This window comes from Oncorhynchus gorbuscha, linkage group LG20, assembly GCF_021184085.1.
Source record: "Oncorhynchus gorbuscha isolate QuinsamMale2020 ecotype Even-year linkage group LG20, OgorEven_v1.0, whole genome shotgun sequence".
NCBI lineage: Eukaryota > Metazoa > Chordata > Actinopteri > Salmoniformes > Salmonidae > Oncorhynchus > Oncorhynchus gorbuscha.
In genome coordinates, this window is record NC_060192.1 from 19,931,757 (window position 1) to 19,946,963 (window position 15,207).

Consider the following 15,207-nt stretch of genomic DNA (forward strand, 5'->3'; position numbering starts at 1 on the left):
CGGACCAAAATGCAGCGTGATGATGATTCATGATATTTTAATGAAGGAACACTATACATACAGAAACTACAAAAATAACAAAAATGAAATAACGAAAACCGAAACAGCCCTATCTGGTGCAAACACAAAGACAGGAACAATCACCCACGAAACACTCACAGAATATGGCTGCCTAAATATGGCTCCCAATCAGAGACAACGATAATCACCTGACTCTGATTGAGAACCGCCCCAGGCAGCCATAGACTACATAGACACCCCACAAAACCCCAAGACAAAAAACACACCACAATAACCCATGTCACACCCTGGCCTGACCAAATAAAGAAAGAAAACACAAAATACTAAGACCAAGGCGTGACAAACTCAGGGAGTCCAACCAATACAGACTTCAGATGTTGTGTCCCAAGCTAGATTGCAATGTGTGTAGGCTACGTTGTATATGTGCATAAATGAAAGCATCTATAATTACATTTGGCAATAGGTACATTTTTATTTACAAGTGCATCTATACAAACAATATTATTTGATTGAAAATCATTTTCTATATCATCTTTATAATTGAGGAGATAAAACTTAAAAATGTGTACAGTGCATGTGTATGTGTCATTGAGGGTGATTGTGTGTGTCATTGAGGGTGATTGTGTGTGTGTGTGTGTGTGTGAAAATGACATTCTCTTCAGCAGTATTACGACAAGTGCAATATTCTATTTACATTGCATTCATAGTATGCGTTTCAGAAAACGAAACAAGATCTGCATGGCCAATAATCAGTAGGCATTCAAGAACCAAACAAGAATACTGCTAAACACACATAAGCATGCATAGGCCAGAATGAGAACATGACCAGAAGTAACTTTTTAAATGATCAAATTTCACATTCAGAAACTAAATGCTGTTTTAGCGCTTTAAATAGACAAATATGTGTTTTTTCTCCAGCGAAGTACTACAATCTACATGTTTCATAAAAAACTTGGCCACCAAACAAATAAAGAAATGTGTGTTGTATGAGATACTCATATTATAACAATTAGACCATAATCTCTGTTGTGAGCCTTTTTCTACTACTATTCGTATACATTTTTATGTACTTGCCTGCTGAAGGCATAATAATATCTCAATCAGCCTTGTTGATGGGAACAGTATGGGGAAGCCCTCAGGTTAACGGGATAATTTGGGATTTTGGCAATGAGGCCCTTTATCTACTTCCCCAGTCAGATGAACTCGTAGATAAAATGTGTATGTCACTGCGTGCAATTTGAATGAAGTTGCTAACTACCGGTAGCGCAATTGCTAACTAGTGTTAGTGCAATGACTGGAAGTCTATGGGTATCTTCTAGCACGCTAGTTAGCATTGACTTGTGAAACTACCTCTAACTTGCTTCATACTAGAGACATAAAAATGGTATCCATGACTTGGTAAAGTAGATAACTCTGGTGAAGTATATAAAGGGCCTCCTTACCAAAATCCTGAAGTATCCCTTTAAAGTGCTGTGCAGTGCCATGCCAGAACTGTGCAATAGTCTTTCTTTCAACATGCCACAGTTGTTTCTCAACTCCAGAGCCTGGGAAAGACTGCAAGTTAAGCTGAATTATCAATTCACTCTGGTTCCTTCCATGTAAGACATACCAAAGTGCAAATGGAAGATAGACTGTTGTGCACAGGTAGGAGGTTTTTGCATGAAATACCAAGTGCTGGTTGGGTGAAAAACCTGGCTCTTTGATGCAACCCCTTGAAACTGGAGATGAGAAAGACTAATGAAAGCAAGGGAGAGGGTGTTCCCAAATATATTGCCGATAACAAAGGTCATGTTCCCCTTCCCAGACATTGCATGCATCAACCAATGGTTGCGTGTCAATGTCATCGACTGTGGAGTCTGGTACCAGATTGCTATTACATATGATGTGATAAGCTAATATGTCAAATACCTATCCAGGCTGTGTAAGATCTCGCATGTGTCAGCAACATCTGAGCAGGGGAATACAACCAATGGGTGGGCATTTTAGAATTTGCCCTAGCATTACCCTGATTCTACTAATCAACTAATTATCAAACCTTTGATTATTAGAATCAGGTGTGTAGTGCTAGGGCAAAAATAAAAAAGTGCACCCATTTGGGTCCCAATGACCAGGATTAAGAAACATTGATAGTGTACTTTCAGAGAGTGATAACAAATAACATATTTCCTATAGTTTCGACCTGGATTAGTGACTGAAAATCCCCTTCAAATAAGAATATAGTAGTGCCACTTTCTCAATACCAAAGGTGTAAAGACCTCATTGGACCAAATACAGGTAAATGTGAACATTACGTCAAAGGCAGAACGTTTCCAAGGGGCACCAAAGGATAATACTGGCTGGACAGTTATTCAATCCATTATTTAGGGGCAAAGAATCAAATCTAAACAAAGATCACAATTTTTGTATCTCAGAGAACGTACGTGATTAGAATAGCAGTATAAGTATTAACACCATGGGGACACATCATTCATTAAATAAATACTCATTTGCATCTACCCATTAGGAAAAAACTGGTTGGATCAACGTTATTTCCATGTCATTTCAATGCCAAAAATCTATGCGATGACGTTGAATCAATGTGGAAAACTGATTGGACTTGTAAAAAAGTCATCAACGTAAGGGCACTGTTTATTTCCACCCAAATGTTTATCTATATCCAATGACATGGTGAAATGTTTTGTAGATTTTACGTTAAATTTACATGAGTTGAAAACTCAACAAAATGTAAGTTCAAACTAGACGTTGAACTGATGTCTGTGCCCAGTGGGTATGCATTTACAATGCATGCATGCTTCCATCTCTAGTATCGTTGCTTCAAAATATTATATTGGCACAGAGGTTTATGTTCTCACTATTAAAACATGTCCAACTTATCAAAGACACATATTATTTAAATATGTGGAGTTAAAAGACAGGTATTTCTTAAACGTTGATATTTAAGCAGTGTACCTTTCATACTGTGAAATAGTAATGTGTGTTACAGTCAGTTCTCGTCAGTTAAATGATATGTACAGTGCTTAAGTCCACTTGTTTTTCTACTTAAGTCATATAACTAAACAGGACTTTTCAAACAGCAACATTGACCATGTAGATATATTAAATAGTAGTTGTATCCAACACCACAATGTCTGCACTGCAGTAAGTAAAATTAGACAAAGATAGGACTGTTTTTAAGCATAAATTGAGCGTGATTAGAGAAAACAGAAAAAAAACAAGGTATGTGTAAGTAAGCTCAGAACCCTAAGAGCTGACTAATGCCAGGCTAGATCCAGCTGTAACAAGTGCCACGATCAGATCAGTCCTTTCTTCAATGTAGGGTTATCTCCATGGCTCCATTGTAAAGCCAATGGGACAAAAAGCTTCAGCAGTGATGGATCCAATAATGCAGCGAGCTGGGGGAAGCCTCTCTTTGTCCACCCACCCTCTCTCTCTCTCTCTCTCTCTCTCTCTCTCTCTCTCTCTCTCTCTCTCTCTCTCTCTCTCTCTCCAAGGAGTGAATGTTTCTCTCTCCTTCTGTCCCTCTCACACCACCGTGCTGACAGACGGGTCGGACAGGTTGAGCTGGCCCGTGAGGTCGGTGGGTGGGTACTGCTGCAGAGATTGAGAGAACATGAGAAAAACTGAGCCACGGTCAGTCCCCTACAAAAGCCCTAAACAGAAGTCTGTTATAGAAAAGAACATCTATGCTCCATTTCAGTCGAAATCGTCGAAGCAAAGGTGTTTTATAACCCCCCCCCCCAAAGGCAGTGTAGCTAGGAAAGGTGGGAACATTTTGGTTCCATTGTGGGTTTCTCAGATTAGTACAATACAACCATGGGAATAGATGTGTTGGTTGCTCTGCCTGAGGAGGGTTATCATATTACTACAGTGGTGTGGAGGTAATGCCCAGAGCGTAGAACACAGTTGAATCAGCCAAAAAATAAGACCACTCATTTGTATGAAGACATTGTTTAATTTTCCGCAGCTAAGCTGAGAGAAAAATATGGTTTGTGCTTGAGCCTCTCGGCTGGTTCAAAGTGCTGTGCAGTTGGACTTACTTCCAGGCCATATTTCACTGTACTCCAGAGGAGCAGAGTTGTTGATTTTAATGGGTATCTACAGTGCTGGGTAGCAACATACCCAGCTCCATGCAGGTGCTCAGTTACTATGGCAACTGTGACTTTGGGATTGCGTAATTTAGTGTCATTGATTGTGTAATCTGCCTTGGGCTTAATGTCAGGGAACATACTTGACAACGGTAAGGATGGTTCCTTTAGCAATTGACGCAGTAGCAATATCACTAACCACTGCAATTGCTGTGGATTGTTCCTTATGCATTGCAAATATGGCCATGAACTGATCTTGCAAAATATAAGGGAGTGTTTTTGTAAAGTTTGTTGCCTTCCTATAATTCCATACCATACCGCTGTGCTGAATCATGCTGTCTACAAGACATACTGTTTTCATCAGCGTTGTTTCCAACATGTCAAATCGAAATCCAACTTACTTTGCCATTGATTCCGATTTACAGTGTAAAAGTTGGAAAAACCTGATTAACATCACCTTTTCACACTGTGAAAAGACTTAAAGAAAATGGCTTGATGAACAGGGTCACTTCTGTACAAGCCAATCATAATCCACCGTGTACCTCCATCCATTCTATCTTCAGAAAAAAAACATTTTTTAATTCCCGATGAAATCTATTTCGTGTGTCAATTTCGCAAATCCGCAAATTATTATTATTATTTCAGATGTTGATGATTGTCTCATTTTAAGCTGTGTTGAATGTTTTTCTTCAAGCATTGACCCATATTGCGTTTTATAACTTATGATGCAACTACCATGCTAAGTCCAGGGTCAACATCATCATAGGGTATTACAGATATATAAAAAAAACACAGAAGTTTGACTAATAATTACAAAAGACCTAACACTTAGATCTAAACGTTACATCACCACAGGGCTACAACCACGTGGGCCTACTTCAGGGGCCTGCTGTTAGTGATATCACTTAGAGCACCCCCTACTAGCCGAAGGTGGACCAGCGAAAGAGAGACCCTTCAACACGTCAATACTTCACTACCACGATGACTTCTGTATTATTACAATTACTAGTACTAAAATACTATCTCTTACTGATACTACTACATCTACCTCAACTACTAGTATTACTGCTAGTACCACTACTGACAACAATAACAGTAATTCACATGCTTGTAGAGGGAGAGAGGAGCAGTGTGGCATGTGGGTGAGGGACACTGACACTCAAAAGTCCATTGATAACCATTAATATAAAAGAAGAACACTTATATAAAATCAAAATAATGGTCAAAGATTGAGGATGGTACATATTTGATTATAATCTAGTTGTAACTTGTGTGGTCACCATAGATTTGCGTAAGAGCACGATAACTCCCAAACCACCATCCCAAAAACCTCCTACAACAGCAACAGTCATTCCATCTTCTCCACTCCAATAGTTGACCAATTCTACAGAAACACCTCCAGGTGATAGTAGGTGGCGGATGGCAGATTTGTAGTTTTGATTTGGATCAAAGGAATAACATCACTCTAAATGTCAGAGACAATAGATATAAGATCAAGAAAAAAAGAGAAAATCAAACAAAGACAGACCAACAGAGACCTTTTTTCCATGTTCGATTTGGCCAATACGTAATTCAGGAAAACCAAAAAGCTTTGATATCTACTGTGCAACTCTCAGCTAAATCCGGATTGAGCATAGCTGGTTAACTCAGATTTTGGACATCAGCCAGCTATGTTAGGGTGAACAGCAGAACAGAGAACGTTGCAATTCACTGGATTGTCAGACCACTGTGAAGGAGCCTCCCCACCAGCAAAGAGCAGGCCCTTCCAACAGGACTGTGGAGAAAATGTGCTGCAGCAAGGCTCCAATAGAAACAGAGGTGAATAAGGCCTGAGTTCCTTTTATAGCGGGTCTAAGCTGCGGACACAATAGAAGCGTGATGTTTCAAAGAATCTCAAGCCGAGAAAGGCAACAAACAGAGGAAGACACAATAGAACCACCTGCGTTAACAACCTAGAAATAGACCTTAAAAGGCATGCAAAATTGACACAGAAAATCCTTTTGTCAGACAATATGATTGCAAACATCACAAAGTAAACATGACAAATCAAAAGTAGACAGTAGATCTAATAATATAACTCCACGAAGAAAATCCTGAAATAGATGGTCTGTGGGTAAAAAATAAATATATGTTAGTTTGTTTTCAGGACGGTTGACTGACTTTGGCAAATGGCATAACGTTGGCACATGCTTTGAAATCAAAGCCAACAAACAAACTAAACGGAAGTGCAGGATTTAAGTGTATAAAAGATGGATGGAACAGGATCAGGCAATCAAAGAAACAGGAGACTAACACACATACACACACATACACACACATACACACAAATACACACACATACACACACATACACACACATACACACACATACATACACATACTACAAAGTCACCAAGAGACAAATTGGTCAAAACCACATCCAGATCATTGGCAGGGAGGAAGAGCAGCCCAAACAAGCAAGACAGACTGCTGAATTGCCCTCTCTTCCAGTACTACACCCACTAATCCCATGAAGCCAGCCCAGCCTGGCCCTGCATTTGCTCTCCCCACTGCCAGCACACCAGCTCAAGTCCCTGCCCTGCTCTGCCCTGCACTGCTGCCTAGCATCCTGTAGGGGGCATCGGCTTACAAATGGCATCTGGTTGGATGGCTGATCGATGGTGGACTGACAGACATGTGGCCATGGCTGCTGAGCCATGTAGGATGGGTGAGAAAATGGGTCTCTCTCACAATTAAGAGATGGGAATGGCGGTAGAAAAGACAGAGGAAAAAGAGGAAGATTGAGAGAGAAGAGGAGACAGAGGTAGAGAAAAAGAAAAGAGAGAGAAGAGTAGGAAGAGTAAGGGAAGATGTTGTTCCCTTCTTCATCTCCTTACCGTGTCTTTGGATGACCTACGTCTCTTGATGCTGGAGGCCAGGGAGGTACTGATGGACCTAAAAGAGGCTTTCTTTTTGGGGTCGGGGGGCTCTGCTCTACCACTTTTCCTATCCTAAAATAAATATATGTAGAACAATTATTCATATTCTTGGGGTGGAGTGATACCTTGGTCTCAGTCTCACCCATTCACCCACTCACCCTCTCTCCACACCCTCCCTCCCTCTTCAATTTCACTATCTGAAGTGGTATGAGAGTGAGTTTCCCGACACAAAGTTGTCTCCATTGGACATTGGAGGCAACAGGAGTTTTGCACCTCTTTTAGTGGTGGGACTGTCTGACACTGTAGTCTGGCCAATCCCATGTGTCCAAACATCCCAGAATGTTTTTACACTAGCAGCCATTTCATCATAGTGGGACTGGACATGATGGAAAATACCTAGCCAAGCATTGACACATCCAAACACCCCCATGCCCCTAGAAATGTATTGGAATGGTTTGAGGAGCATGTGTAGGTGACACCTGTGATATGCTGCTTTAATCATTTACCACATCCTACTCACACACTCACTCTTACCCACACACACACACCCACACATCAAATAATCACTTCCACCCTACCTCCACCCCCTTCACCCCAAGACACTCAACCTTTCAGAGAGAAAATAAACATTAGCCAGGACTGAGGAACAACTAAATGGGCAGTATACTATGACTATGAAATGTCACAGTCAACAGAATCAACTGTATTCATTGGAGGTTCTTCCCAAACCCATGTTTAACCATATCCTTACAACATGTTCACACATCAACTGTGTTTCTTCCCTCCCTCATGCCATCAAAGTGCCCCACAGCTACTCTATATAGGTGCGTGGCAGTGTTCATGTGCAAAAGCTCATATTAAGGTATTCTTACATCCTGAGTCTCTAGAGAGGAAGAGGGCTGCATGGGGGGGGGGAGAGGGGGGGAGAAAAGAAAAATAAATAAACATCCATCTTCTTGCTATTAGATAGTTATTACTTTAAGATCCAGAAGCAAAGCCAAGGGAACCAAACGAGCCAATAGAAAAGCTAGCAAAGGAAACAACCACATCGCAAGCCAAGCAGTCTTAAAAAGGTGCTCTATAAGGCAAAGGGAGCCACTAAAATGCATACCAACATAAGATAAACAACAAGAAATAATAGTATATAATTAAGCTCCTTGAGTCATTATACCTGTGGCTGGGTATAATGGAAATTCCCTAGGGAGTGAAATAGATGGTGTTGGGGTGGTAGTATATGGAATAATATATGTACTATATACCGTATACTACTGACTGGAGTTAGAGCAGGTATTGGGGGTGGAATTTAGAAATATGAGAGATTTTGGCGAGCTGGTTAGGGGTGTGGGAAGGTTTTGGTGATAGGTGGCATGAGAGGTTTTGGCCAAGTTGTTGTGAGGTCTGGATGGGGATGGTTAGCTAGGTGAAATGGTAAGAGATGTAGGAGTTAGGGAGGTCCTAGGCCTAGATAATAGACCTAGATAAATGGTAAGAGATGTAGAAAGTAGTAGTTAGGGAGGTCCTAGGCCTAGATAAATGGTAAGAGATGTAGAGAGTAGGAGTTAGGGAGGTCCTAGGCCTAGAGAAATGGTAAGAGATGTAGAGAGTAGGAGTTAGGGAGGTCCTAGGCCTAGAGAAATGGTAAGAGATGTAGAGAGTAGGAGTTAGGGAGGTCCTAGGCCTAGAGAAATGGTAAGAGATGTAGAGAGTAGGAGTTAGGGAGGTCCTAGGCCTAGAGAAATGGTAAGAGATGTAGAGAGTAGGAGTTAGGGAGGTCCTAGGCCTAGAGAAATGGTAAGAGATGTAGAGAGTAGGAGTTAGGGAGGTCCTAGGCCTAGAGAAATGGTAAGAGATGTAGAGAGTAGGAGTTAGGGAGGTCCTAGGCCTAGAGAAATGGTAAGAGATGTAGAGAGTAGGAGTTAGGGAGGTCCTAGGCCTAGAGAAATGGTAAGAGATGTAGAGAGTAGGAGTTAGGGAGGTCCTAGGCCTAGAGAAATGGTAAGAGATGTAGAGAGTAGGAGTTAGGGAGGTCCTAGGCCTAGAGAAATGGTAAGAGATGTAGAGAGTAGGAGTTAGGGAGGTCCTAGGCCTAGATAAATGGTAAGAGATGTAGAGAGTAGGAGTTAGGGAGGTCCTAGGCCTAGAGAAATGGTAAGAGATGTAGAGAGTAGGAGTTAGGGAGGTCCTAGGCCTAGATAAATGGTAAGAGATGTAGAGAGTAGGAGTTAGGGAGGTCCTAGGCCTAGATACATGTTAAGAGATGTAGGAGTTAGGGAGGTCCTAGGCCTAGATAAATGGTGAGAGAGATGTAGAGTAAGGTGAATTAGTCATAGGGAATGGGGAGGCCCTAGGAGTGGATGGGTAAGAGATTTAGAGAGTAAGGTGAGTTAGGAGTTGAGAAGGCACTTTGGGGGCAGTGTGGTGTGAATTTAATCTGAGAACATGCAGAAAGGGGTACGGAAGGATGGGAAGAGCTTGGCAGGGACGGTAAGGGATGGGGTAGAGAAGGAGACAAAAAAACATAAAGCATGACAGTCAACCCAGGCCAGCACTGGACCCACAGAACATCCCCTGTCATCAGATCACATGACTGGGCCTCTGTTTGAGCCACCCATCACCACCCAAACCATCCCCATTATCTTAATGCCACAGCATTAAGAGGTGATGTTCTATTGGGTGGTGTGGAAGATGGGTGGAGCTGATTGGCTGAGGAGTGATGGACAAGTCACCAGTGAGAAAAAAGTAAATAAAATGGATTTCCTGTTGGAAGATGACATCTAGACGTTAGTCAATGGTCAAAGTCACCTCATGTTAAAACTCCATCAGTGAGGTAAAGATGAGGCATAGAGACAATTAGATTGAAAAAATAATGCTCATTGCCCAAGCAACTCAAAGCATTGTTTTTTTTATATTCTTTTGTATTTTTCTGTTTCTCGTCAAAATGGTTTTTTCTTGTTGTACTTTTCAGCGTAGAATATCCAGGTCTCACGTGACATCAATCGACACCGACCGCTTGTGAAGTGCTGTGTTTGCAAAGTTCCGGTCATGCAAAGCATGCTGGTCCAATGGAGGAAGCTTCCCACTGGACGCATGTGCCGCAGCTTCCTGTCTCCGATAGGAAACAACAGCCACTAGAGTGCATTAGTTCTCGTTGACATTTCGTTGATCTCACTCCTAATATCTCCTCCACTTTTAGGCAGTGCACTTCTGAATAAGACCTGCTACAACAGAGAAAACTAACGGCTAGATACCGTAGCTTCTCTTAAACTAGGGAGGGAGACAGATTCAGTTCACAATGCTTTTTCAGCAGATACAAGCAAACAAAGGTGCTGAGAGTTGGGGTAAATTATAATTCAGTTGAATCAATTCAGGAAGTGAATTGGAATTTAGCCCGAGCTGGAATGGGTCGGTTAGTTACTGGAGACGATACCAAGGTGTAAGCAGTTCAGAGCAGCAACATAGTGAACGATAAGAGGGACTCAAACAGGTTATTCAGAATTGCACGTCCTCTGGAGGTACCTGTGTTGGAAGGCATAGATATACAAACATGTTGCATTATGCACAGAAGTATAAAAACAAACAAAAATATAAAAATACAAACACACAAGCAGTAAAAATGATGCTGGACACCTAGCTGGAAATACCCACAAAGAAAGGAAAAGTTCACATAAACTGTCACCGAACCCTGTTGTTATGATAATAGTGTATACTAAATAGTGTGAAATACAGTATGAATTATACTTCCTCTGTAAGTAATCACATTGATGGCATCGAGAGACAATTCATTTGAATCATGTTCATTTCATACTGTATTAGATTCAATGATTTGCTCGCTTCTGCTACTCCAAGCACGATACCCCGGTTAAGGAATAAGAGCAGAAAACTGTCATTTGTTTAAAGCATGTGAACCCCATATTAGCTCTAGGCCCTATTGAGAATAATGCTGTGTACAATTTGCATGGATGAAGACATCTTTGTTCAGTAGTGCTGGAATGATTAATAAACTGTGTCAACATAACCTTGTCTTTAACACAGATCTTACACAGACCTTTTCCTTTCTCAGCGGGCGCCTGCATGCATTTGTCTACTGTATGTGCCTATACATGTACACAGACATGAAGACATGGACAACAGTTACATCTGGTAGTAAGGTAGATGACAGACAGTCTCGGAAGGACATTGATTTGCTGACACGCACTGGAGACTGTGATCTTACCGTACCTTCCTCCAGCCCTGCTGTCAATACAACCGGTGCACCACTGACCTTTTGTGAGTGCTTAACAAAGAGCCAGCATGGGGGCAGGCTGGCTGCCAGAGCCACATCACAGGCTCACAGTGTCCACTGCCCGTCTCAGCTCGCGTGCCCCCGTCACCTCCCTCCCATGTACCCCCACACCACGCTCCTCCTGCTGAGGATGGTAGGTCAGCGCAGGGTGGGAGGTAGCGTAGGTAGGGGTGGGGCGGGATGATGCGGAAAGGCGAATGAGGGAGTTGGGGGGGGGGGGTACCAACGCTTCACAGCGGAAGATATTGGAGTTAAGGGCAAATCATGTTCTTCAGTGACTAGACGCACTGAGGAGCGAGCACATAACTCAGCTGTAGCTGGAATCGTTTTTGCCTGATTATCTTTAGGTGCCCCATAAGTCACTGACACGCAGGCTTTCTCTGAGAGGACTCTCATGTTTAGGGTCCATAAACACTGTAGGGGGTGGGGATACTGGGGGATGGAGTGATGTAAATACTGGACAAGTATAGACGTCAAGCATAGGAGAGTCGGCGTCAGAAATGACAGTGTAACAACACACTGTTACAGCTATTAAAAAGCATGAGATGTATCTATGAGTCTCATAGTTATGTGAGATTCTCCTTATTTAAATTACTTTCATCGACTACCTTATTCCCCTGCATGTCCTCATCATCTGACCTTACAAAGCCTAAAAGCATTATAGCAGCAGCATACAAAGTCAAATTTATACCCTATGCAGGTATGCAATGCAACAACGCAATTAGCTACGCAAAATGGCCGTTCTGCGTAGTTGCAATGCATTGTACATTTTGGGCTGCACACATATTTTTACAAAGCAAGTACGCAGAAGGGCCATTTTGCGTAGCTAATTGTGTTCTTGCGTTGCATACGTGCTAAAGTAAGTGTTAAGGCTTAACTGGCTCATGCCATGAACGTGGAATGCATATTTTAGTTCCAAATGTTCTCATGTTAGAGCTACTTTTGGTTTAGCTTAACTCTTATTCTAAAAGCGAAGGGTGACGTGGGGTGGAGATGGCTCTTGTCTATGTTACATACTAACGATGGGGTCATCGATGCGCCCACAGCTTGGCTCCCAGAGGCCTCCTTACTGTCCTGCAGCACAGAGAGGAGACATAGGGGCCATTGGTCTAAGGGACTGGAGGATGGACCCACGGTGGCTCATGGTAATGCCTTGGGAACAACTTCATCACTGATTGTGACACAGCAATCCGTGAGTGACTGTCACCAGTTGGCAACAAGGTCAGACAGGATGCTAATAGTGACACAAAAAAAAAAAAGATTGGTCGTACACCTGTATTGGAGGAACCTGCAGGAAGGGCTATGCTGGGCGTGTCTCAGCCCATCTCTGCCCTTCCCCCCCCGGGTGCCAGTGCTTACGGGGGGAAAGAGATGCCATACCTGCAGGTTCTTCCTCCAGACGTTGACGGCCGCAAAGGCCAGCTGCATCTGCTTCCTTCGGGCGTCTTTGTGTCGCTTGTAGGCGATCTCAATAAAGATGAGGAAGATCCCTGCTGCTATGCCTCCAGCCACCAGCATGAACACTCCTGTCAGACAGAGACAGACAGACACAGGGATGGGTGGTGAGTCGCCGTCTGACACTGACCGCAACCCACTGACCATGACTGTGTCTGTGTGAATCTAGTCTAATAGGTCAACGGTTGCTGTCCTTTCGTCGACCTGCTTCCACTTCACGCCGTCCGCTGCAAACCTTGCAAGTTGATATTAGGATCACAACTATAACAACTAGAACTACAGTAACCCACAACAAATTACTTTAACAGTACACACTTCACGTAACAAAAGGAAAGAAAGTATTGGACAAAAAAAAAGGCTACAGTACCTTACAACTGTAGTTTTTGTCCAATCACTTTTAGGTTTCTTAAAACCCAAAAGAGGAACCCTACCTGCCATGTTCTCAAAGGTGAGTGTGGCTGGGGCATTGCTCCGTGAGTCACACTCCTGGTATCTCACCCAGGTTTTATCTAGATCTTCCATGAAGCCATTCTCATGGGAACTGCAGGGGTGGGGGGGGAGTGGGCAGAGAGGTAAGACAGTTAACAAAAAGCCAAGCCATACACTCCAGAAGAGAAATCCCAGAATGTCACTAACACAGACGACACAAACAAACACAGACTGACTGACAGACTAAAAGACAGACAAAGGGCAGGAATGAGGAGATACAGAGAGAGAAGAGAGCTGACACAGCGGTGTGTCGGATGGTCAAAAAAGGAAAATAAAAACAACAACATACACACAATGCTGCTTGAGCTGGGACAGACCTGAGAATGGCCAGGGACACATTCTGTTTCCAGGGGCTGTCCTTGCGCATGCCTATGCCAAAGCCCGAACGGAAAAACAGCTCTCCCGTGGTCACCAGGTCGCACTTCTGCGAGGCTTCAAACTCCAGCACCGCAGAGTCCCAGATGAAAGCATGCAGCTTGCTGTTGGCGGAGGGAGGCAGGGGGGAGGAGGGGGTTACGGTGCAACAGTACAGTGATTGTCACAACACACATTTACGGCTCCCCTTTGGCCACACAAAGCGTGTGAGTCAGCGTTACCAGCCATGTCTACCGCCGCTTGAAAAATGAAATCCAATGCCGGACGGACGACGGCGCGTCCCCCATTGGATTCCCCACCTCAAAGACGCTCGTCTTGGATAAAACCTGAAAAAGGGTGCTCCTCAACTCAACGTTAGCTCAACTATAGACTGGTGTCAGTGCTACTGACACAGTTCATGCAGCCCTGTTCTAAGTCTGAGCCTGGATCTGTCTTGGCTGGATGATGGGCCTGGACCAGAAGGAGCGCTGCAGTAAGACCTGCTGGGTCTCACTGTTCCAGAGGTCCACAACCCCCAGGTCTGACTGACTGACCCTCTCTCTCTCTCTCTCTCCCTAACCTGACTATCTGACCAGCTCCGGCCGACACGCCCAGGCCAGGCCGGCCCGGCCGGGACTCACTTGTCGCGCACGGCCTGGATAGCCTCAGCGGCACTCTCGTAGTTGTGCTTCTCCATGTGGCGGTACATGGTGCTAAGCTCCACCTGCCGCCGGAAGTAGATGTCCACAGAGCTCTGCTTCACTGTGGCGTAGATGAACTTGTCTGATGGGTTCCTCAGCTGTTGAAGGATAGGAATGGTTGGAGGGAACATTACATTCAGCATTCACAGAGTTGACCAATTCTGGAATTCTGTAAAAATGAAAACTTTTGACGCTACACAACCACTTACTTTACAGCATTTAAACCCCAATCATTTTCGCACCTCGCTAAACATGTACATTTTTTGGTAGTATGTAACCTACTATCCACAAGTTATGGAGGTTGAGGTGTACTCTAAGATTCTCTGTATGTATTTAAAGCAGGACAGTTTCTTGATGCCCACCCTCGGGTCGTTGATGCCGGTGATGCGCTCCTCAGGCCGGTCCAGCACCAGGAAGGCAGCCAGGTTGGCAGTATACGATGCCACTATGATCATGGCAAAGCCGGCCCACACCATGCCCAAGATTCTCGCTGAGAAGCTGCGCGGCGCGCCTAGATAAGAAATGCCCATAAAACATGACATTATGTTCACTCTATGGGACATCAAATGTGGCTCAATATATTGATGTATGTGTAGCATCTCCCAAATATGACATTATTTATCGACATGCAACACTAATATTTCCACAGTTAATATCAGTATCACAAACTGGTAGTATTTGCAGAAATAGTACACCAACTAGCTAGTATACTAACAACTGTACTGATCTTTAGCGGTTATTTAGTGATAGTAATTCTCCTACCTTCTCCAATACCGGAGTTAAGCAACACTCCCCAGGAGAACCACATGGCTGACGACAAGGTGAGGGCGTCTTCTTCTTCTTCTTCACTGTTTACTTTAAACCTCCCAAACGGGCTAGAGAGAGAGCAGGATATGAAGTGA

The 15,207-nt window shown here is 43.4% G+C and overlaps 1 protein-coding gene across 9 annotated transcripts in view; it reads right to left on the reverse strand.

Annotated features, from left to right (window-relative positions):
- Positions 1-240: 240 nt before the first annotated feature.
- Positions 241-15,207, reverse strand: part of LOC124007311 (glutamate receptor ionotropic, NMDA 1) — a 30,371-nt gene continuing 15,404 nt past the window's right edge. For 4 of the 9 annotated variants that reach the window (XM_046317785.1, XM_046317783.1, XM_046317782.1 and 1 more), the window contains 9 exons: positions 15,068-15,180; positions 14,668-14,816; positions 14,246-14,403; positions 13,568-13,729; positions 13,193-13,302; positions 12,687-12,832; positions 7,897-7,923; positions 6,983-7,096; positions 241-3,612 (listed from right to left, as the gene is read on the reverse strand). In XM_046317785.1, the coding sequence (XP_046173741.1) occupies positions 3,544-3,612; positions 6,983-7,096; positions 7,897-7,923; positions 12,687-12,832; positions 13,193-13,302; positions 13,568-13,729; positions 14,246-14,403; positions 14,668-14,816; positions 15,068-15,180 (1,048 nt within the window). In that variant the 3' untranslated portion in view covers positions 241-3,543. Of the gene's footprint in view, positions 3,613-6,982; positions 7,097-7,896; positions 7,924-12,227; positions 12,381-12,686; positions 12,833-13,192; positions 13,303-13,567; positions 13,730-14,245; positions 14,404-14,667; positions 14,817-15,067; positions 15,181-15,207 lie in introns of those variants that run through there. The other 5 variants (XM_046317790.1, XM_046317789.1, XM_046317787.1 and 2 more) reach the window with 2 other exon arrangements.